Source organism: Pan troglodytes, chromosome 13 (genome assembly GCF_028858775.2).
Source record: "Pan troglodytes isolate AG18354 chromosome 13, NHGRI_mPanTro3-v2.0_pri, whole genome shotgun sequence".
NCBI classification, from domain to species: Eukaryota; Metazoa; Chordata; class Mammalia; order Primates; family Hominidae; genus Pan; species Pan troglodytes.
Window position 1 is genome coordinate 104130646 of NC_072411.2, and position 21240 is coordinate 104151885.

A 21240-nucleotide genomic window follows, 5' to 3' on the forward strand; every position below is an offset into this window, starting at 1 on the left:
TCCAAACTTATGTAACCACAGATTCTCCCCTGGTTCTTTGCTCATCTTGGCAGCTGTTAATCTTGTTTGAAAAATAGCTATTGCCTTAGACTCAGAAAAGCCTTGTTTTGGGTCCTGCTTTTTGATAGTTGTGATGAGCCTGTCCAAGAATTGTAACTAACTTTGAGCCTGAATTCACCTCTTCTGTAAAATGGAGCTATTATCATATGTCTAACAAGGTTACTGTGAGAATTAAATGAGTTACAATGTAGAAACACTTTCTAAACTCTAAGGCCGTGTGTGTGTGTGTGTGTGTGTGCGCGCGCGCGTGCAAGATAACAGTTGTTCAGAGCAACATAGACAACATCTGCTCCCATCCTGAATAAACTCATTTGACTAACAAGAAGGTCATCTGCCAAGGAGAAGAGGAAACAGGGAGAAGAGCCACAGAGTGGAAGGGCAGAGGGGAGAAACATTTCTTTTTGGGGGATGGTGGGGGAGGGACACGATCCTTGCTCTCTTGCCCAGGCTGGAGTGCAGAGGTGCTACCACAGTTCACTGCAGCCTTGACCTCCTGGGCTCAAGCAATCCTCCTGCCTCAGCCCCCTGAGTAGCTGGGACTACAGGTGCGTGCCACCATGCCTGGCTAATTTTTAAAATTTTTTTGTAGAGATTGGGTCTCACTATGTTGCCCAGGCTGGTCTCAGACTCCTGAGCTCAAACAATCCTCCTGCCTCGGCCTCCCAAAGTGCTAGGATTACAGGTGTGAGCCACTGCGTTCAGCCTGAGAAACATTTCATAAGGGATAAAAACACCAATACTAGCACTTCATTTTGATTTTTAATCAAAATCTTGTGATTTTTTTTCACAAGATCGCACTATATGTCAGGCATGGCTAAGTATCATTCTTTCCATCATCAACAATAAAATGTTTTATTGTAATAAACAGCATTAAAGAGCTTGCTGTTACAACCTTATTTTTCTTCCCAACCTGCAAAAGAAATTTCATCCTTGAAACCATAAGCCTAGCCACAAGGGCTGTTAAAGAAACCTGCTCTGCCCCTTTATGACAGCCTGTTTACAGGAATGTGTATATGTCGTTCCCTAGGACACGTCAATAGAGAATCACTTTTGTTTATATGCTTCAAAGGAAAGCTACAATGAAAAGACACAGCAAACCTCCAGGAAGGCCTTTGGGCATGGCCGCATCGATCACTCTTGGCTCCCAAGTGACAAATCCCACATTACATTCTGTGGAGGCGCCTTCCCTAATAGGAAGGCAGATCTCAGCGGTAAGAACCCAAATGTCTTGCTCATTGATCTGGGTAAAGCCAGTCATGCAGAGTTCATTTAAGGACACTGAGGCATGCCAAACATCACTTCCTTGCGCCACTCACCTTACAAAATAAAAGCCAGAATCTAGCTGGATGTGGGAATGAGACTCTGGCAGGCTCCTCTTTGCCTAGTGCTTAGCTGCATGCATTCGGAAATCATACTGTCTGGGCTCAAGTTACCCCCACTTACAGTTGTGATCTTGGACATATTAACCAATATTGCTGATGCTCAGTTTTCTCATCTGTAGAATGGGGATAATAATTACCCCATAAGGCTATTGTGTAAAAACCCAGATCAGGAGACTGGGGCTCTCTGAACCTGCCTCCCCCAAAGCTAGGGCTGTCCCAGTGCCCCAGCACACTCCCTTCCTTTCTCCCCATTAACTACGACGTGATAAAAGTCAAAACTCAACTGTTCATCTCCATACCTGCAATTAATATATTCTCATTCTCATCCTGTTTTTAAAGATAAACAAAGGAACGTGAAACTCCACAAGGCCAGAAGCGGCCACTTGTTACAGGCGCTTCCTGCTGAAAGATGCCTCTTCCCTCCTGTAGCATCTGCCACTGGCTCCAGAATAATCACCCCTGGGGAAGTGAAGAAGAAAAAGGTTGTGTGTATATGTATGTTTGTGCATACAGGAGAGAGAGAGAGGAGGGGAGAGAGAAAGATTAATCCTAATCTAGAAATAAGGTGACTCGAAAGGATGTCTCAAAAGAGAACTGGCCTCTCTAGCGTCTGAGCTGACCAGGTGGAGCTGGAATAGAGCTGTAGTAATTTACTAAAGGTTGAAAATCATGAAGTGCAAGGAATTTCAGCTGCCACCAATTCTACCTTAAAGCATGTGTTATTACCACACTCCCTGATAGCAACAGAATTCTTTGATTTCTTAAGGGGCAAGGGATTATCTGTAAACGTTTTAAAGGACAGAATTTGAGTTTGTAAGCAGTAAACTTACTTCAGATTCAAAATGCTGGAGATCTTGAATCCAGCAACAGTTTGGCTCCACTGAGGGTCTATCACCTTTGAAAATGCAGGGGAAATTTTGCAAGTCTATCAATCTCCTTTGGGAGTCAAATACACCTTTTTTAGAGATGTCCTTGGCTGTCTCTGGCCTGGTCCTGCCTTGCAGTTCTATGTGGGTCTTTCTTCGGTGTTTGGAGGCACCAGTGATGAATGGGGACAAGCAAGGGCCCCCGGATGTTCTGCCCGGAGTGGCTATGGGAACATGAGCAGGTCACTCACACATTCTGAGCACCGTGACTTTATCTGTGTATCCAGATAATAATGTCAACCTTACAGGGCTGGTAGAAGAGATGAAGCACTTTTAGGAAAGTATGTTGTATCTGACTGTGATCTACAGTGATGTTGATTAATTGCAGGGATTCATGTCATCTGAAGTGTTCCTGAAGCAGCCATGGGCACTCCAGGTGGTCCTGCTGCCAGTGAGGGAGGTTGTTTACAGTCTGTTCAAGATTTTCTGAGATTTCCTGTGTCTGAGTTGATCTAAACCTTTCCATCCACACCAGAAGGGCCTCTGTCTTCCCAGGTTCCTTTGGTGCAGGAGTGAACAGCAGGCTTGACCTGCCAAGCTCACCACAGGCCCAAGGAAAGCCCTCAACTTTGCTCCTGGGTCAGCCCAGAACTGAGCCAGGCCCAGAGGAAAGGAGTCCCTTCCCTCAACCCATGTATATGGTTTCACAGAGGAAAGCAATATTTTCCACCATATTAAAACTCTGTGTAAATTTTTAATTAGGATAAAGAAATTAAGTCTTGGCTCGTCAGCCATACCTCACACAAATCATTTGAGTTTCCACATTGATTTCTCAATGCAAACCTTGTCAAACAAAATGCACAAGGTCAGTATTCAAAAAAGGGCAGTTGGTGTGGGCAGCCGGCACCTGGACAGTGAGGGTCTCCAGGAGCATAAAGATCCTATGTGCGTGTGTTTGGTTTATCATTTTCTTAATGTCTCAAAATTATAAATATTACCCTGCATAGATTTGGTTGAATTTCCTTCTTCAATCAACTCTAAATACATAGGTTGCTTATGTATGCTTCTGATCTTTTTTTATCTTTTTGAGTACTAAAAAGGAGACGCTAGAAGGGTGTCTGACTTCCCAGATTTCTTTGGCCCAGGAGCAAACAGCAGGCCTAATGCTTTTATTTTTCCTCCTATGAAACTGAACTCCTGAAACCAGAACATGTACACATTGCACAGAGCCAAGTTCATATGTTAAAAGTTGCAAACTAAAAGGAGAAATTTTCAGCAACCTCTGAATAATTAGAAACAGGAGGCTCTTACTACTACCCCCAGTGAATCTCTCATACACACACACATACACATACACGCACACACACACACACTTTTTGGGGGACAGAAAAAAAACTGGACAAAGTTGCTGATTCTGACACACAATGATTCTTTTTCAGCTATGTTCATATTACATAAGTATGAAAAAGCTTCAATTTTTCTGCTAGTGGCTAGATAAATGCTAACGAGAGGAGAGTCTACTCTCAAAGAAATATGGAAATAATCCTAGTTTCAAACACTATTATAATTGCATATATTAGCTCATTTAATCCTTACAACAACCTTATAAGGTAAGTAGTATGATTACTCCTATTTTACAGAGGAAGAAATTGTGGCTTGGCTTAGATAAGGTCAGCAATCACAAATGCTATTTCCTGCACCTCCTTAGTGGAAAGCTTGCTCAAACAATGTTCTGTACTTTGCTTTTTCCCTTAACAACATATGCTGAGATTTCTCCCAATCAGTTCAAAGAGATCTCAGCTATGTCATTTTAGTCCGGCTCAGTCTTTCCAGCTGCAAGAAAAAGAAAGACTTTATATCCTCTCAAAGGCTCTTAAACTGAGCATGTTTATAATTCTCAGAGGATTCACAGGCAGGATTAACAGGGGCATATGCTGGATCCCAGGAGACCAAGTGGCACCACTGAAGTCAGATACCGGCTCCCAGCTGGATTAGCTTACCTCTCTCAGCAGCTCCTGGTGCAAGAGATACAATAAGAGACAGTATCGTTTGCCCCTGCAGGCAGCAGGGTTTGGATACCTGCCATGATCGTTTTGTTTTTAAATTTTCTCCAGGCACCAAAGGCTTTGAAATTACCTCCTATCTCAGAAGAACCACCCAGAGTCTTGGAGCCCCTGAAGAGCCAATTTAAAGCCAATGAGCCCCCAACAGAGCTCTTCATCTTACCGGTGGAGATTCATTACCACACCAAACAACCCCCAAAAGAGAAAGCCCACAGAAGAGGTAGGTCCCGGGTGCATGGGCACTCCTGAGGGAGAGCCTGGGATGGGGGGTCCTGCCAATTCTACATGCTCCTACATCATGGCTGACGTTCCCTATGGTCATCCCCTTCAGAGAATATTTTTTAAAGAAGGAAAAAGGATAAAATTTAGAGGAAGATCTCTTCTGATCATATTCAATTGGATTTTTAAAATATTTATTATACCCTTCATTAAGCAACGCATTTTGTTAAGCTGTGGAAGAGAAAGGAAGACAGGTATATACATAAGTAAGTCCAATGCACCATAGGTGTTATAAAACGGCAAGAATTTTTCAGGCAGCTTACAAAAAAATAATTGTATAAAACAAGACAACTAAAATTGAAATTGGAAAAAAAAAAAACCTGGGTAAAAGGAGTAGAGAAATAGATGTTATCAGACATCTGAGATGAATTCATGGTTTGAAGTAAGTACTGGATTTAGCTGAGTTTCCTGGCAGCCAAGGTAAAAAGGACACTGGAATCTTTACACCTCCATTTTATAAAAGAAAGATAAAAGTTCATCCAAAAAGTCATTTTCCTGATTTTGAATTAGGTTATTTTGTAAGGGATGACCTCTATAATCTTTGCCACGGCAGAGATTATGTGCTTCTAAGCAAAGTTCTAAGAGAATATGAGCAAAGGAGTTCAATTCCAACTGGCGACGTGGGCTTTTTAGGGGAGGCTTCTGAGTGACCTCTCTTCCTGTGTCACAAGGAAAAACTCTTTCTGACTTTCCTTTCATTCCATAGTACTCTTGTTTAAGACACATTCTTGCTCCAGGGACTTCTCTGGGCCCTCTGGGGCAAAAAGTGTCCTAGTTTTGACAGGGGTCCTAGTTCTGAGTTTTCTAGAAATTTCAGCAGAGACTGCCACTGGCTTCTTGGAGAGTTTGACTCCTGGGAATCACACAGGCAGCCATTTTGTTCTAAGGCTGTTTGGACTTCTTACTGGAAAGAATGCCTAACGGTGGAGCTTAAAAGACCAATGGAAGGGGACATGAAGGAACTTTCTGGGGTGATGAAAAATGTTCTCACTCTGGGTTGCTTGTATGGATTATAGATTTGTCAAAACTCATTGAACTGTACACTTAAGATCTGTGCAATTCACTCTATGTAGATTTTACCTTGCCAAAAAAAATTACTCAGCTCCCTAAAAAAAATAATAATAATAAATAAAATCAACAACACAGTGTTTTAAAATGCAGGTCATCTTATTATTCAGGTGTGGTGAGGCCAACAGATCAGGAGACAGTTGGCACTGAAAAGATAGTTTGTTGCTCACAGTTCCAAGAGGAGGAGGCACACCACACCATGCAGGGCCACACGGGAGCGCACCAGCCTCCAGGAGGCAGAAGGCAGGGAGCACAGGCAAGAGGCTGTATTGTGGTTTTCACAGAAGGAATATGGGCAAGGCAGAGCAAGCAGCCTAAGCAGATTTAGAATTGTCTAGTTTGAATAATTCAGCCAGCTCTGCAGCATAGGGGCTATCCCTTGCTGTCTGGTACTGGCCCTCTGATAATTACAGCAGGCAGATAGTAGCCTGGGAATGTTAAGAGTTTGATAAAGGAGGTTGTTGAGGGTCAGGAACTCTGGGTTGGTTGGGGTGCATATGACAGGTATGTTCCCAGCTGAGTCATTTACTGTGTCTAGGAATTGGCCAGCCCTGGGAGGGACAGTCAGGTCCCAGACATCAAAACATCAGAATGAAAAGATACACTTAATAAAAAGACAGACAAGACTATTCACAAGATTGGGTTCGATCTGATTATTTTCCATGATGACCCTAATAGGAAGGTGAGGAAAACCACCAGGCCATCATGAACCAGATTCTTAAAGCCAGATGCACTGAGCTTACCAACACACTGACAATGAAACACAGGAATCGGGTACAAAGACAGTGAATTCATGGAGTTCTTCCCCATTTACATGTCATGAGGACCCTCCTTTAAAAGCATCATGAGCCTAACTCAAAATGTTTTAAGCAAAAAGAAAGAAAAGGAAAGGGGAAAAAGGAAGGAAAGACGGAAGGAGGGGAGACACAGAAGGAAAAGGAAAGAAGGAAGGAAGGGAAGAAAGGAAGAAAGGAAAGGAAGAAAGGAAGGGAGGGAGGGAGAGAGGAAAGGAAGGAGGGAAGGAAGGGAAGGAAGGAAGGAAGGAATTTGTTCATGCAAGAATCAGGTAACTGCAGGACCGGCTGAATCCAGGCCTCAGAAAATATGTGTGCAGTACTTTTCTCTCAACTCTGTTAGCCTTTCCTCTGAAGCAGGCTGTTACCATGAGGTGATAAAGATGTCTTCCTGCAATTCCATGCTAATCTCCTTCCTGTTAACCTCTATAGGAAGGATATGCCTCTTAAAAGCTCTTGCAAAGCGCAGAAATCACCCCGATTGACCAGACTTGGGTCATGTGCCCACCCCGGAACCAATCTCTGTGGCTAAGGCAATGAGGTACTCTCGTGCCAGGCTTCAGTTCCATAGCCCTCTCTGGAATCAGCAAATGGACACTGCTCCAACCAAACCACATGGTGTGAGCAGGGAAGGGGTAGGTCCCCAAAAGAAGAGACATTAGGCAAAAACAACAGACCTCTGCTACAACTCAGCCTCCTCTTTGTCTCCTAGGTGCTCCACACCCTGAGTCAGAACCAGAAAGAAGCGAAGAATCCACACGTGTGTGGAGACCTCCCCTGAAGCATGCGTCCTTAGAAACGCCATGGGAGTTAACAGTGCATCTCCCAGTGGACGCGAGCAGGGACACACCCTCACCTCAAGGTAGCTCCTCCCTCCCTCCAGCATCCCTCGGGAACCTCACTCTGAAGGGAAGCAAGGCAAGACACACAAGGGTCCACAGCCAAGGAAAAGGAGTCTGGAAGGGAGGTTAGTTCACCAGCAGCCACTGGAAGATGGCCTTTGTGCAGGCAGCAGCTGCCTTCACCAAAGTGCTGCACTAAAACTAACAGTGTCCAGCTCACCAGTTACTTACCCCCTAACTCATCCCACTGCTAATATTTTAACAGTGTCCAGCTCACCAGTTACTTACTCCCTAACTCATCCCACCACTATTTTCTGGTTGCAGATGTAGAAAAGCGTCAAACTTACCAAAAGTTTCCTGCATGCCTTATAGTTTATCCTGTATTTTTAAACAATGAAATTTCATTTCTAATCTGTTTATAAATATGTATTTATTCATTAAAAAGTCCATAATATCGGCGGGGTGCGGTGGCTCATGCCTATAATCCCAGCACTTTGGGAGGCTGAGGTGGGTGGGGATCACTTGAGGTCAGGAGTTTGCCAGCCTGGCCAACATGGTGAAACCCCGTCTCTACTAAAAATACAAAAAATTAGCCAGGCATGGTGGTGCACACCTGTAATCCCTGCTACTCGGGTGGCTGAGGCACAAGAATCACTTGAACCCAGGAGGCGGAGGTTGCAGGGAGCTGAGATTGTGCCACTGCACTCCAGCCTGGGTGACAGAGCAAGACCCTGTCTAAAAATAAAAAAATAAAAAAAATTTTTTTTAAAGTCCATAATATTGATAAAAGTCTTCACTCCAGTTTCCATGACGTGGACATTTGAAATTATACACATGGGTGCATCTAAGTGTTTGTGTTTATGTGTTGGATAGGTTGGAAGTAACAAGCCATATTTAGAAAGCTCCCCATTTTCAGAAAACTGGCCTCCTTTCCAAAAGGCACGTGCAAGATGACAGTATCACAGATGTCAAGTGACCTCTGACTACTGGTATCAGAAATAGGAAGATGCACATTAATGTGTTTGGAGTTCTTCCTCTGTGCCAGGCACTGTTCTTAGTTTTTAACGTATTCTCTCAGGTACTCCTCACAGCAATCCTCTCCGCCTTTTACAGATCAGAGAACGGAAGCCCTGAGAGATAGGTAGTATGTTTGAGGTCACATAACTATAAGTGGCCTCACTAGGATTGGAGCTCAGGGCTTCCAGTGCCAGAATCCATGTTCTTACTCATTAGACTACATTCCCTTTCAGTATAAGCCCAACATTGTGACTTTTCTAACTAATACCAAAAAAAAATAAAAAAGAATAGAAGAATAAACCAAACAATGAACCTAGGTCAGGACGTTCTCGAAACATTTAGGTTTCGAGACTGTCCTTTGATTATTGAGGCAGAGGCTTATTTGGTCTATCTCGTAAGTGGGAGTTAATTATCCTAAAGACTTTAATGTTTCCTTTTTCAAAAAATCCAAATATCGGCAGAGATCACTCTGCAAATAGAGAAAAAAGCACCTTTCTACTTATGGGCCACAATGTGAGGTGCACAGCTGGAGCCACGAGATAAAGGACACCAGTGAATTTCATCTTCCATAGTGTTCATTTTGCACTGCCCTACATTTGTTTTGAGCTGCCATGACCACCAGGAACTGAGTACCAGAACTTGCCCCTCCTCTGCCACTCTGCCAGGAGGAAACTGGTTTAAGAAGCCCCTTGGTATAAATTATGCATGCGACTGAACCTGCGAGTAAATGCAGAAAGAAAGGGACCTAAAGAGGCAGTTCCAGCTGGGCGCAGTGGCTCACACCTGTAATCCCAGCACTTCGGGAGGCCAAGGCAGCAGATCACCTGAGGTCAGGAGTTCGAGACCAGCCTGACCAACATGGTGAAACCCCATCTCAACTAAAAATACAAAAATTAGCCGGGTGTAGTGGCACACACCTGTAATCCCAGCTACTCTGGAGGCTGAGGCACAAGAATTGCTTGAATCCAGGAGACGGAGGTTGCAGTGAGCCAAGATCACGCCACTGTACTCCAGCCTGGGCAACAGAGAGAGGCTCTGTCTAAACAACAACAGCAACAACAACAACAAAGAGGCAGTTTTTCATGGCAGTCTTCACACAGAGGTCCCTGCTGCACGGGCATGTTGATGCTGAGTGGGACTGCTCCATTGCCACGGAGGTGACACATATTTATTTACTTGCCTAGGCCTGGATTACTTCACCTCTAATACCACAGAAATGAAGCCAGCTTTTATGTATGCATCCACACATATATATTTTTATTTTATTGCTTAACCATCTGAGAGTAAGTTGCAGACATTGTACCATTAATCCCTTATCAGCACGTATCTCCTAAGTCCAGGAATATTCTCCCTCCTAGCCACATACAATTACCACACTCAAGAAAGCAAACACTGGTGTAATAGTACTTTCTAATTTCTAATTCATAGTCACATTTCTCTATTTATACCGATAATGTTCCTTTATAGCTTTTTTTCAACCTAGAATTCAACTCAGGATCATGCATTACATTTAGTGGTCCCACTCTTTAGAATCTTTTCATCTAGAAGAGTCCCCCAGTCTTGTTTTTCATGACATCGACATTTTTGAAGAAGACGGGCCAGTTGCTTTGCAGAATTACCTTCGATTTGGATTTTTCTATTTCCTCATAATGAGATTCAGATCAAACCTTTTTGGCAGGAATATCACAGAGGTGATGTTGTGTCCCTCTTGGCCCATCATATCAAGGGATGCAAAATGTCAGTTTCTTCCATTGTAGGTGATGTTAAATTTTATTATTTGGTTAAAGGTGATATCTGCATTTTTCCATTGTAAAGACACTTTGCCTCTTTTTAATGAATAAGTAGTCTGTGATAATTTGAGACCACATGAAGCCAATTTTTAAACCCAAATATTAATAGCAACTATTGTTTTACATGTGAAATAAAGACCACTCCCTCTGAAAGAGGTGAAGCCGAGGCCTCAGTCACTTGGGTTCCTGGGTTTCCTGCTTCCTAGAGCAGGCCCTGTTGGTGTTGAGAAGAGAAAACAGAAGCAGAGTGTAGGGTATGCTCTATGGAATGCTACCATCAATCCTGATACCCTCTGACTTCCATCTGGAAGGTAGCACTTTTTATTTAACCCTGAGGAAGGAATGCGATCATTGACTCTGCCTAGCACAACTACTTTTTGGTCAGAAATCTGTATCCAATAATCTCATCAGCTCTAAAGCTGGGATCTCCCTAGTCAGAGCCTTAGGACTAGGGGTGGAAGGAGTTTGCACCCTCTCCAGTCCTCCTTCCATCTCAGGATTTCATCCGTAAGATGAGAATAAAAACCACCACCACTCAATTCCTCCCAGTTCTTGGCAATTTTCCAAATGAACAGCCACGATTCTAGCCAAGAGTCATGTCATTTTGGCCACCGGAGATATCAGGTCCCTGGTGCTTAGCAGGACTGGAAAAGAGGGACAAACCTGAGAATGAGTGGAATAAACCATCCTAACACCAGGACGATTTCTCCCTTCTAGCCACAATACAATTGCCAGTTCTTCATAGCAGTCTTCACACAGAGGTCCTTCAACCAAGTTAGAAGAGAGCTTCCTTCTCCTTCCCGCTGATTCTGTTTTCTCACACAGGCTTTTTCCCCTTTTGTTTTTAAAGATGATGCCCCACCCCACGATGTGGCCCCACCATTGGATCTTCTACCCCCGATTAAAGGAAAAAAAAGTCCTGAGAGCCAGAAGGGCGTGGACAGCCCTAGGACATCAGACCACAACAGCCCCCCAAGTCTCCCGAACATGAGAGTGCCCAGGAGGGCACTGCCAGCAGCTCAAGGTAGTCATTCCCGGAGTGCATAGACGCCCCCCACTGGCTTGAATGTGGCTCATTGCCAGGGCCGCGTGGCTGCTATGATGTAAGTTTTCTGAAAGGCATTCCATTGAAAAGGGGTAATTGACACTGTTTCTGATGATGTCAGTGGGATTAATGTTCCCCATGCGTATTTCTAAAGGGTCAGTACATGTTTTAAGGGTTTGCTGCAGCAACATGCACTGCTACGCTGTTTTGTGCTTTCCTCACTCCTGGCAGCAGCATTTGATGACACAGCTCCCTGTGCTCCTCGGGGAGACACACTACTGGATTTACCAGGCACACTCCAAACTGAGCCATAACCCTTGCCCCCTGAGGCAAGAGAGCCCGATGAGCCTGCCAACAGAAGAGTCCCCAGACAGAAGTCAACTCCAGCCCAGGGCAGAGCCTGTTCACAGAGACGGAAAGACCCTGATTTCTAGGGAAGGGTGAGGCAGGGCAAGGCCATTCCCTCTAGGATTTAGCCTCACTTCAAGTACTTATCCTTAAGGAGCTAATAGTCAAGGAGGGGACTAAGATGCTTATACAGAGCAATAATGCAAGGACAGTGCAAGAGCAGCTCCCCCGGGGCTTCCATCTAAAGGTAGCTCATAGAGCAAAAATTGCTTAAAGTCCAAGTTACCCCTGAAAAATCCCTGGGAAGGTGCCACGCTGGAGACTGACAGACCATTTTCAGGAATATGTGGTCCAGGCAGCTGTTTCTGCTTCGTTGAAGGCTTGGGCTGCTTTCTCAGTTTGAGCACCAGATGGAGGAGATGACATGTGTTTGGGGGACAGATTGTATAAAGAAAGAGGTATCTCTGTTAACAGCAGAATCACACTCAGGGCTGTGAGAAGCTCACACTTTGAGAGGCATGTGGGAACAGAGAGCCATCACAGAGGCAACAGATTTCACATCTTTCATTTCATGCTCACTCAGGGACAGAATGCCTCAGTATTTAAATCAGTCTCACTTGCTCTCTCTCTCCCCCACTGCCCAGCACACCCCCTTCTCATTCTCTCCCCAGAGCATATATAGTTGAATTCTTTAAGCATAAATTAAATCCACAGATTAACAGTTCCATTCTGTGTTTGCAGCTTCTGTTTCAGGCTGAGATGGTCAAAATTAAATCCCTTCCTTCCCCGCAACATTCTCTCTATCCCTAGAGACGTTGTTTTCACCTAGAAACCGTTCCAGGGTTGGAACTTCTCTTTCACAACCCCCTCCCCTTTATACTTGTGTGACAGCAATGCTCTTTTCATTTTGATACAATTGAACCAAACTTGGTGTACTGTTATGTCCCCACCTGGGGCCTTCCTAGGAAGTTGCATGGCCTGGGACAAATCACAGCAAATGGATACTCAGGCCTACTTTAGACATCCTTATAAAGGGAGAATCTGATTAGAATAGAATGCCAGTGGCTGGGCGTGGTGGCTCATGCCTATAATACCAGCACTTTGGGAGGCTGAGGTGGGCGGATCACGAGGTCAGGAGTTCAAGACCAGCTTGTGCAACAAGGTGAAACCCCATCTGTACTAAAAATACAAAAAAAAAAAAAAAAATTAGCCAGGCATGGTGGTGTACATCTGTGATTCCAGCTACTCAGGAGGCTGAGGCAGGAAAATCACTTGAACCTGGGAGGCAGAGGTTGCAGTGAGCCGAGATAGCACCATTGCACTCCAGCCTGAGCAACAGAGCAAGACTCTGTCTCAAAAAAAAAAAAAAAAAAAAAAAAAAAAAAGGATAGAATGCCAGGACCAGGACTGGGAAAAGAGAGCAGCCTGAAGCCTCAAGTGTGTGTGTTGGGTGTGTGCATGTGTGTAAGTGAATGTGGGATGTGTGCTTATATGCCCATGAGTACCTGTGTGTGCTTGTGTGCATGCATGTCATTGTGCACATCTATATAGGCATGGCTGCATATGCACGTGCATGTCTACATATTCAGTCCTGTGAATGTATGTGTCATATGCTCATGTATGTCACTGTTCATGTGTATGGGGGTGTGTGTGCATGCTTGCCCTGTGAGAGTGTGCATATATGTGTGTGTGCCCCTGTGTGAATATGTCAGTGTGTTTGTAAGTGTGCATGTGTATGTGTGTACTCCTTAGCATCCACTCTAGCTGGTGGCCTGCTAGTCCAGGTAGCTGGACTCCTGGACCCTTTGTCTTGGAGATGGGGAAGGTAAGTATGGTATAATATGAATAAATTTGGTCTTTGTCCCTGGTTTCTATTACTAAGCTAAAACTCTTGGAATTTTCTGAATGATAGTAGTATCTTTTGTTATTCTTAATGAGCCCCTTTGAAAACACCTGAGTTTATGCTAATGCGGTGATGTAGGGTAAGGCCCCTAGGTAGCCTCATGATGGGTGACCAGAAGGACCAAGCGATAAGAGGATTAGAGGGTTGGAGCTTCCAGCCACAACCTCCAGGAAAGGGGAGGGGACACTGGAGATCAAGCTCTTTATTAGCTGTTGACCACGAATTGATAAGCTTCAGCATTGCTGAGCGTGTCTAGGTGGGAGAGCAGCAGGCCCAGAGAGGGCACGGAAGCTCGGCACATGCTCGCCCATCTCTTCATATGGCTGTTCACAATATCCTTTCTAATGTCCTTTATAAATAAGCCAGAAAATATAAGTAAGCGTTTCCCTGAGTTCTGTGAGCTGTCCTACCAAATTGTTGAACCCAAGGAGAGGGAGGATTGTGGAGGCCCAATTTAGAGCTGGTCGGTCAGAAGTACAGGTCACAATCTGGGACTTGCAATTGGCATCTGAAGTGGGGGGCAGTCTTGTGGACTGAGCCCTACCCTGTGGGATCTGACACCATCTCCAGGTAAAGAGTGTCAGAACTGAATTAAATTATAGGACAACCAGTTGGTATCTGCTGGAGAATTGCTTGGCATGGGGGAAACCCCGCAATCTAGTCCCAGGAGTGTTCTGGGTTGAGCGTTGAGATTCGAGTGGGGAATAAATGACTTGTTTTTTACTTTTACAGTCAGGTTATAAAAAATACTTTCAATCTTTCTAAGTAACTAGGGAGACACAGCATCCTTCACCTTGACCTGAGCCCCTGGCATCACCAAGCCATCCCAGTATTTCATCTAGAGGTTCTGGCTGTGCATGCTGAGTACTGCACAGGACATCTGATGGAGGCGGACAGCAGAGGCAGGAAGCAGGAAGCCCTGTTCTCAGGGGCTGGGCTGCATAGAGCTGAAGGAAGGGACTCCCTTTCCTTCACACAGAGTGCCCCCGCTCACTTAGCCCTGCCCCTGAGGTAGCCAGGCTCTCCTGAAGGCATGATGTAGGCAAGTGGTAGCCCCTCCCTGTTCATCCCACCTTGACCCCCGGAAGGCAGGGCCTGAACAATAGCCCTGCTCTGCTGAGTCCCAGGAGTAGGGCTCACCCTATACTCTGGTGGGCACCCAAGCACACAGGCATCTACGGGTGTGTGCCCGCGGGGGACCAGGGGAACATAGCCCAGGTTTGGTCTGTCTCCCTCACCAACATGGTACTGACACTGCCTATGCTTGTGCTTATTTTCAAGAAGATTCCAGCGACCCTACACTGGGACACTTCTTGCTGGGTCCAGATGGAGAAAAAGTCTGCCTGTCCCTCCCAGGGCATACCCAAACCGAGGCGCTTCCATCGGGTAAAGGTAAGCTAACACATTCCAGGGCAGCCTTGTTTTTTGTTTCAAAGGGGAAGATGTTACCTGCAGCTTCCAAATTTTCCCAGCAGCAGCGACATCATTAAAAACAGACGCAAGTCAGCCAGTTTCTCCCCTTTCACCGACACAGAGGTGCTTCTGTAGCTCAGACACAATGATCCAATGTTTGCATAACAAGTTTACTCTTGCTGGAGCATTTGGAGAGAGAAGTTCCAGTGGAATGGCTTGGAAGAGGTCTAATGTGCCACGCTGATGCCTTGATGAGAATGATAAAGTCCTTTTGGTATTTGCCCAAACTAAACACTGCCTTTTCTCTTCTTTCCAACCACCCTGCAGAGGTGGAGACGGCTAATTGGTAATCCAATCAGGTATCCTTGTTATGTACATTGGTTCATCCCTGTGAATCATCTGGCTCCTGACAGATAGCAAGGCAGTTTCCAAAAACCCTTCTGGCATGTTCACTTTTTAGAAAAGAGATGCTGCCTCTGGGCAATAGCCATTTTGCAAAGGAAAAAAGAAATGAAGTCAGAGGGTGATGAGCATCAACCACCCAGAAACCACCGTGATGTGTATGCATGAGTCTGCAGACAGCAGGCTCCTTGATGTGGGAGATTAAAAGCTGCACTCATTTGGGGGGTTATGTCATGACCCGCTCAATAAAAAGAACATGGATTCAGAGCTAGGAGATTTGAGGAGCTCTGGCCTCGTCTCTAAGTTGCCAGATGACTTTGAGTCAGTCCCTCATCCTCCCTGTATCCAAGGTTCCTCCACCAAAATGAGAGGATTGATTCCTCCCCTGAGAAATTCCTTGACCATTGCTGCATTTTACATCTCGTGTCTGCTGCTATTGAAGCAGCCACCCAGTATATGGATTTCCAGAAAGTAGAATGTATTTGATTCCAAATTCATCATCAAAGAACTTCCATCAGCAGTTGGTTTATACCAGGATATGAGTATAAAAATATCTTGGTTCTGAATTGGTGGAAGCAGGAGTTAGACAGGTGGAGGCCACTGTCAGCATGACACAGCTGGTGCAACAGCTGGAAAGCAAATATGATTCTGTTCACCTGCTGCACATTTGTCCACTCTGTTCCAGGAGAAATAGTTCCCCCTTTTGGCACAGCAAAAGCTAGAAGCAGAAAAGGAAATATTTAGGCTGTAAGTTTATTGTCACCATTGTCAATATGATGCTTCAGTCATTTTAGTATCCCTGGCACCTAGCATAGTCCCTGACATATACATAGAAGGGTCACAATAAATGTTCATTTAAATTTTTTGAAAAATATTTCAATAATTTCCATGACATGGAGAAAGATGAAACTTATGCTGATAAATGAAGACATGCCTGCCATCTTGTCCCAGTCCCACAGATGGTATATTTAATCCTACTTGCCTCTCAAACCTAAAGGCATTCACTGCATGCTTATTGAATGAATGAATGAATGAATCAGTTAGCCACTGACCTTTCTCAAGCCTTCCCTCCATGGGCAGTTGGTTGACCTTCAGTCTTGATGGTAACAGGATGTTGCTCAAGAAGGTGGTGAAAGATCTTAAACCCACATCTTCCTATAAAGGTCTGGCTTTCTAAGAGTCTCTATTAATGAGCAAAGATTTTTTTGGTTTGGGCTTTTTTGTTTGTTTGTTTTTGTTTGGTTTGGTTTGGGAGACAGTATACTGAAAAAATTTTTCCTCTCGCAAAAATATTAGGTTGGTGCAAAAGTAATTGCGGTTTTGCCATTACTTTTAATTGCAAAAACCACAATTACTTTTGCACCAACCTATAATTGCTCCAACCACACCAAACTCTTTGCAGATCAGTTTGTTCAAAACCATCTTAATCACTGTCTCCACCCTCCCCTTCCAGCCTCATCTCCTACTATATTCCAGCCCACCCCTTGCTCATCTCTTTGATGACCTAAAAATTCAGTCTTCATTCTTTTCTCTCCAAACTTTTGCTCAAGTTTCCCCCAAATATTTAGAATAGCTTTAAGTTCATCTTTTCTGGAACATTTTCCTTAATAAATCCACCTCATTGCACACAGCTGCCTAGATGTAGCCTCAGCCCCATTCCTCTCTCTCTTTCTCAATCCCACTTTTGTGATTATTGTATTTATCTGCATCTGTTTTCTGTTTAGCTTCCAATATGAGTCCTAGAGAACGTCTCATCTCCATCATATGTCCAGGAAAAGCTTGTTGATTGACTGAATACTCCAGGTGCCACAAAGGAAAGTTCTTTAGGGATCATAGTTGTTGCTGGGTTTTTTGTTTTAATTAAAAAAAAAAAAAAACTCTTGAGTAAAGGAAGGAATACGATCCATCTGATCTTTCTGAGACTTCCAGGCTCTGTCAACAACTATTTGGAAATAAATTCTTAGGCAATTAGATCATGGTATCTTCTTTCAGACAGCGTAGGGAAATGAATATAAACCTTCAGAAGGAAAAAAAAAAAAAAGATGTGAAGACTAGAGCTGGAATTTGACCCTTTTGGTCATGTTGGGATATTGAACATTTAGAAAATTGAAAGTCTTGAGAAAGGAAAAGTTAACTTAGAAGGATACAAGTCAAACCACTGGATATGCCCTCTGAATTGCTTATCCTTGATTCAAATCCTTCATCTACTCCCCTAGTCACAGTGCCAGCAATAGAAGTTTTCTCTCAGAAGTTCTTTTATTCAGAAGTTTGTTTTACAAAGAAGTTCAAGGATGTTTATGCCAATGATTCAGGTTGGGCATCAAGTCCCACGTAAATTTAAATTCCTGGTCTCTTTCAGAGTTTCTGTTTAGTATTGTTCTTGTTCTAAATGGATTTTTACCCTCAAAATGTTTCTTGGGTGTTTTTTGTTTTTTTAGACAGGGTCTTGCTCTGTTGCACAGGCTAGAGTACAGTGGTGCAATCATGGCTCACTGAAGCCTCAAACTCCTGGGTTCAAGCTATCCTCCCACCTCAGCCTCCAAATAGCTGGGGCTACAGGCACGAGCCACCATGCCCGGCTTTTTTTTTTTTTTTTTTTTTTTTGAGATGGGGTCTCCCTGTGTTGCCCAGGCTGGTCTCAAACTCCTGGCCTCAAGCAATCCTCCCACCTAGGTCTCTCAAAACACTGGGATACAGGCATGAGCCACTGCACCCAGCCTTTCTTGTTTGTTTGTTGTTATTTGTCATTTAATTAGCATCCTTCCCCCTTGCAACTCTTTCTTGGTGTGGTGGTTTTAAAATACATCCACAAATTCTTTGACACTTCCCCCTTCAAAAGGGAGAAACTAACTCTTCTCCCCTTGAGTGTGAGTGGGATATGATGGCTCACTTCTAAATAAAGACAGACTATGGCAGAATTGATGGTATGTGACTTCTGAGACTGGGGTCATAAAAGGCACCAAGGCTTCCTCCTTGCTCTCTCTCTCAGATTACTCACTCTGGGGAAAGCCAACCACCATGTCTGTGATGAGGCCACTCAAGCAGCCTATGGCAAGCAGTCCACATGGCAAGGAACAGAAGCCCCTTGCCAACAGCCAGAATGAACTTCCTAGGCTTGTGTGGGAGTTGCCTTGAGAGGAGGTTCTCCAGCCCCAGTCAAGTCTTCAGATGACTGCATCCCTGGCTGACACTCTGTCTGTGACCTCACAAAAGGCTGCACCAGAACCACACACCTAAGCCACTCCAAGATTCCCACAGAAACTGAGACATAACAAAGGTTTATTGTTTTAGGTTTCAGGATCATTTATTTTGCAGTAATAGATAACTAGTATTCTAGATAACTAGTATTCTTGGTGTCATTTTGTGATGGTCTGTGATTTGGTTGACAGAAAGATGAGTCTAAGAATATCCCAGCTGGTCTGAAAACACTGATCATTTAGGAGTAAACATAGGCTAAGTGACTGTTCTCCCCATTTTTCCTTTGTGATAAGTTGGTTGTGGGACCCCACAGGTAAAAGAATCCTTCCATGTTGGTGGGGTACTATTTAAAGTATGATTTTCCTTAAGTAGCCCATCTCTTAGTAGCTGTTACCTTACTGATGATGCCGAGAGATGTAAGGGAGGACAATTAATTTTGATAAGGCCATGTGAGGAAGAAGAAAAAACTCTGGTTTTATTCCCACCTGTACTGCCCAGGATTTCTGTGATCACAGGCAAATAACCTCATTGCCTTGGACCTCAGCTTCCTCATATGGAAAAAGAGGAGTTGGTATTAGATCCAGTCCTCACAGCACATGTCCCGTCGAACTCCAATTCCTCAGAAGGTTAACAGGCATTGTGTAAAAAAGGAAAGGTTCTAGGGCCAGATACATTTGGAAACCAGTGGACCAAAGTTAAGCAGATCCCTTACCACAGGACTTCCTAGAGCCTCTGATATGCTGATGTGCACCGTGGTTCTTCAGGATGGGGATATGCACTGTTTCCCAAACTTATTTGATCACTGAATCCCTTTGTTTTTGATAAAGCATCATGTGGATCTAAAAAGTTTTTGGCAAACTTTGGAAAATGCTAAACTGATGATTTCTAAGGTTCTCCTAACATGGCATGTTTCTAAATATGCCCCTTTCCCCAAGGAGACTCTCTCGGTGGAGCAGTTCTTGTGTCTAAATCCTGAAACAGGATTTCAGCCATTAATCATTTGTGACTATTACTATTTTTATTCTCTAAACATCAGTTCTGAATCATAGAGTCCACAATCCATCCATCTCTGGATAGGAAGAAATACAGGAAGATAGGAGCCCCACGTGGTTATAGTGTACATTGTCCCTTGTGCCTTTTCAGTGTTTTTCATAACCCTCATGAGAAATAATGTTGGCAGATGTTACCAGTACTAGTGATCTCCGGTCAAATGTTTGAATAAAGGAAAATGTGGCTGGATATGGTCTCTGGGCACCCAGCATTTCCTTCCAGTGGGCCTTCCTGTACTACAGAGGCTAGAAGGCTAAAAACTACATTTCCCAGATAATCTTTGCAGCTAGGGAGCTGGATGCAAATTATTTTCTGCCAATTAGATGTGCTTGCATGAGATTTGGAGAGCAGAAGTGAGGCAGAAGCATCAAAGCTCTGGGCACTGAGCTCATGAAGACTGAGCATGATAAGAGGCAGTTACTGTATAGTAACTCTGTTTCTTCTTAAAAATATTTGGGCAGTTTCTGTTCTGGGCTGAACCCTGACTAAAAAGCTCTCCTTACAAAAATTACAGGAGATTCCCATCAGGCTTGGCATGGCACTAAGTTAGGTCTATCACATGTACCACAGTGTTGAGTGATTGTAGAAGGGCAGGCTGTGATAGCTGCATTTGTCCCAGGCTTCAGAAGGAAGCAGTGTTCTTTCCCTCACTGTAGTGAGACCAGCAAGGCCTCACAGCCCACTCTGGAAGGTGTCCTGATAGCCACCAGTAGAGAGCTACTAAAACACAGTAGGGACTCTCCTTCATTTCCTTTGACAGAAACCTCTTGTGATTCCTAGAAACATAAAGACTTCCTTACCTCATATGTAGCTGAAAAGGTGGCATCATCACCACTTTATGGCTTCCGAAGAAGAAACATGTCAAGAATAATAGCTTGCGGCCAGGCGCGATGGCTCATGACTGTAATCCACTTTGGGAGGCTGAGGAGGATGGATCACCTGAGGTCAGGAGTTGTTGAAACCCTGACTCTACTAAAAATACAAAAATTAGCCAGGCATGATGGCGGGTGCCTGTAATCCCAGCTACTCGGGAGGCTGAGGCAGGAGAATTACTTGAACCTGGGAGGCAGAGATTGCAGTGAGCCGAGATAGTGCCATTGCACTCCAGCCTGGGCAACAGAGCGAGACTCCATCTCAGGAAAAAAAAAAAAAAAAAAGAATAATAGCTTGCTTTGAATCCACTAGCTATTCATTTTTTGAAGAAAAAATCAATACAAAGTACTGAAGAATATATTATTTCTTTTTTTTAAGATGATGGTACTTATGTCATTTTTTACAGAACCTGTGAAGTTATGAATTCTACCTCCCTTGCATTTGTTCTGTTTCAGAGAACCCTAGAGTCAAGAGGGAACTTAGGCATCACCATCATCAGTATTTAAGCAAAGGAAGTATTTAATCAGACTTTCCGAGGATACCAGTAAATAAAACAGATAAAAGCAGAACTATCTGGTTGAAGTGGAGATGGTCTAATTATGTCCCTCCCAACTTCTCTGAACCCAACTAACTCTTCCCCTCCTAAGATGGTTCTAGGAGTGGGGGTGGGGGACTATGCAGGGCCACTAGAGCTATGTGACAATTAGAAAACCTGCTGGGCCAGGCATGGTGGCTCATGCCTATAATCCCAGCACTTTGGGAGGCTGAGGCAGGAGGATCATTTGAGCCCAGGAGTTCGAGACCAACCTGAGTGATATCTTTTGGCTGTGTCCCCACCCAAATTTCA

At 44.1% G+C, this 21240-nt stretch overlaps 1 protein-coding gene and 1 long non-coding RNA gene across 5 annotated transcripts in view; one reads left to right on the top strand and one right to left on the bottom strand.

Moving 5' to 3' along the window:
* Window positions 1–20582, bottom strand: part of LOC104005329 (uncharacterized) — a 45631-nt gene extending 25049 nt beyond the window's left edge. Inside the window, exons 1-4 of one of the 4 annotated variants that reach the window (XR_010150210.1) lie at window positions 18271–18480; window positions 16325–17289; window positions 14907–15990; window positions 1742–1901 (exon numbers count right to left, since the gene is read on the bottom strand). This is a non-coding gene — a long non-coding RNA (uncharacterized LOC104005329). Of the gene's footprint in view, window positions 1–1741; window positions 1902–13644; window positions 13807–14906; window positions 15991–16324 lie in introns of those variants that run through there. The other 3 variants (XR_008546859.2, XR_008546858.2, XR_008546860.1) reach the window with 3 other exon arrangements.
* Window positions 1–21240, top strand: part of KIAA2012 — a 132890-nt gene that overhangs the window by 27022 nt on the left and 84628 nt on the right. Inside the window, exons 6-11 of the mRNA XM_054680079.2 lie at window positions 1088–1271; window positions 1782–1924; window positions 4423–4591; window positions 7225–7374; window positions 11012–11185; window positions 14739–14849. Of these exons, the coding sequence (XP_054536054.1) occupies window positions 1088–1271; window positions 1782–1924; window positions 4423–4591; window positions 7225–7374; window positions 11012–11185; window positions 14739–14849 (931 nt within the window). The remainder of the gene's footprint in view (window positions 1–1087; window positions 1272–1781; window positions 1925–4422; window positions 4592–7224; window positions 7375–11011; window positions 11186–14738; window positions 14850–21240) is intronic.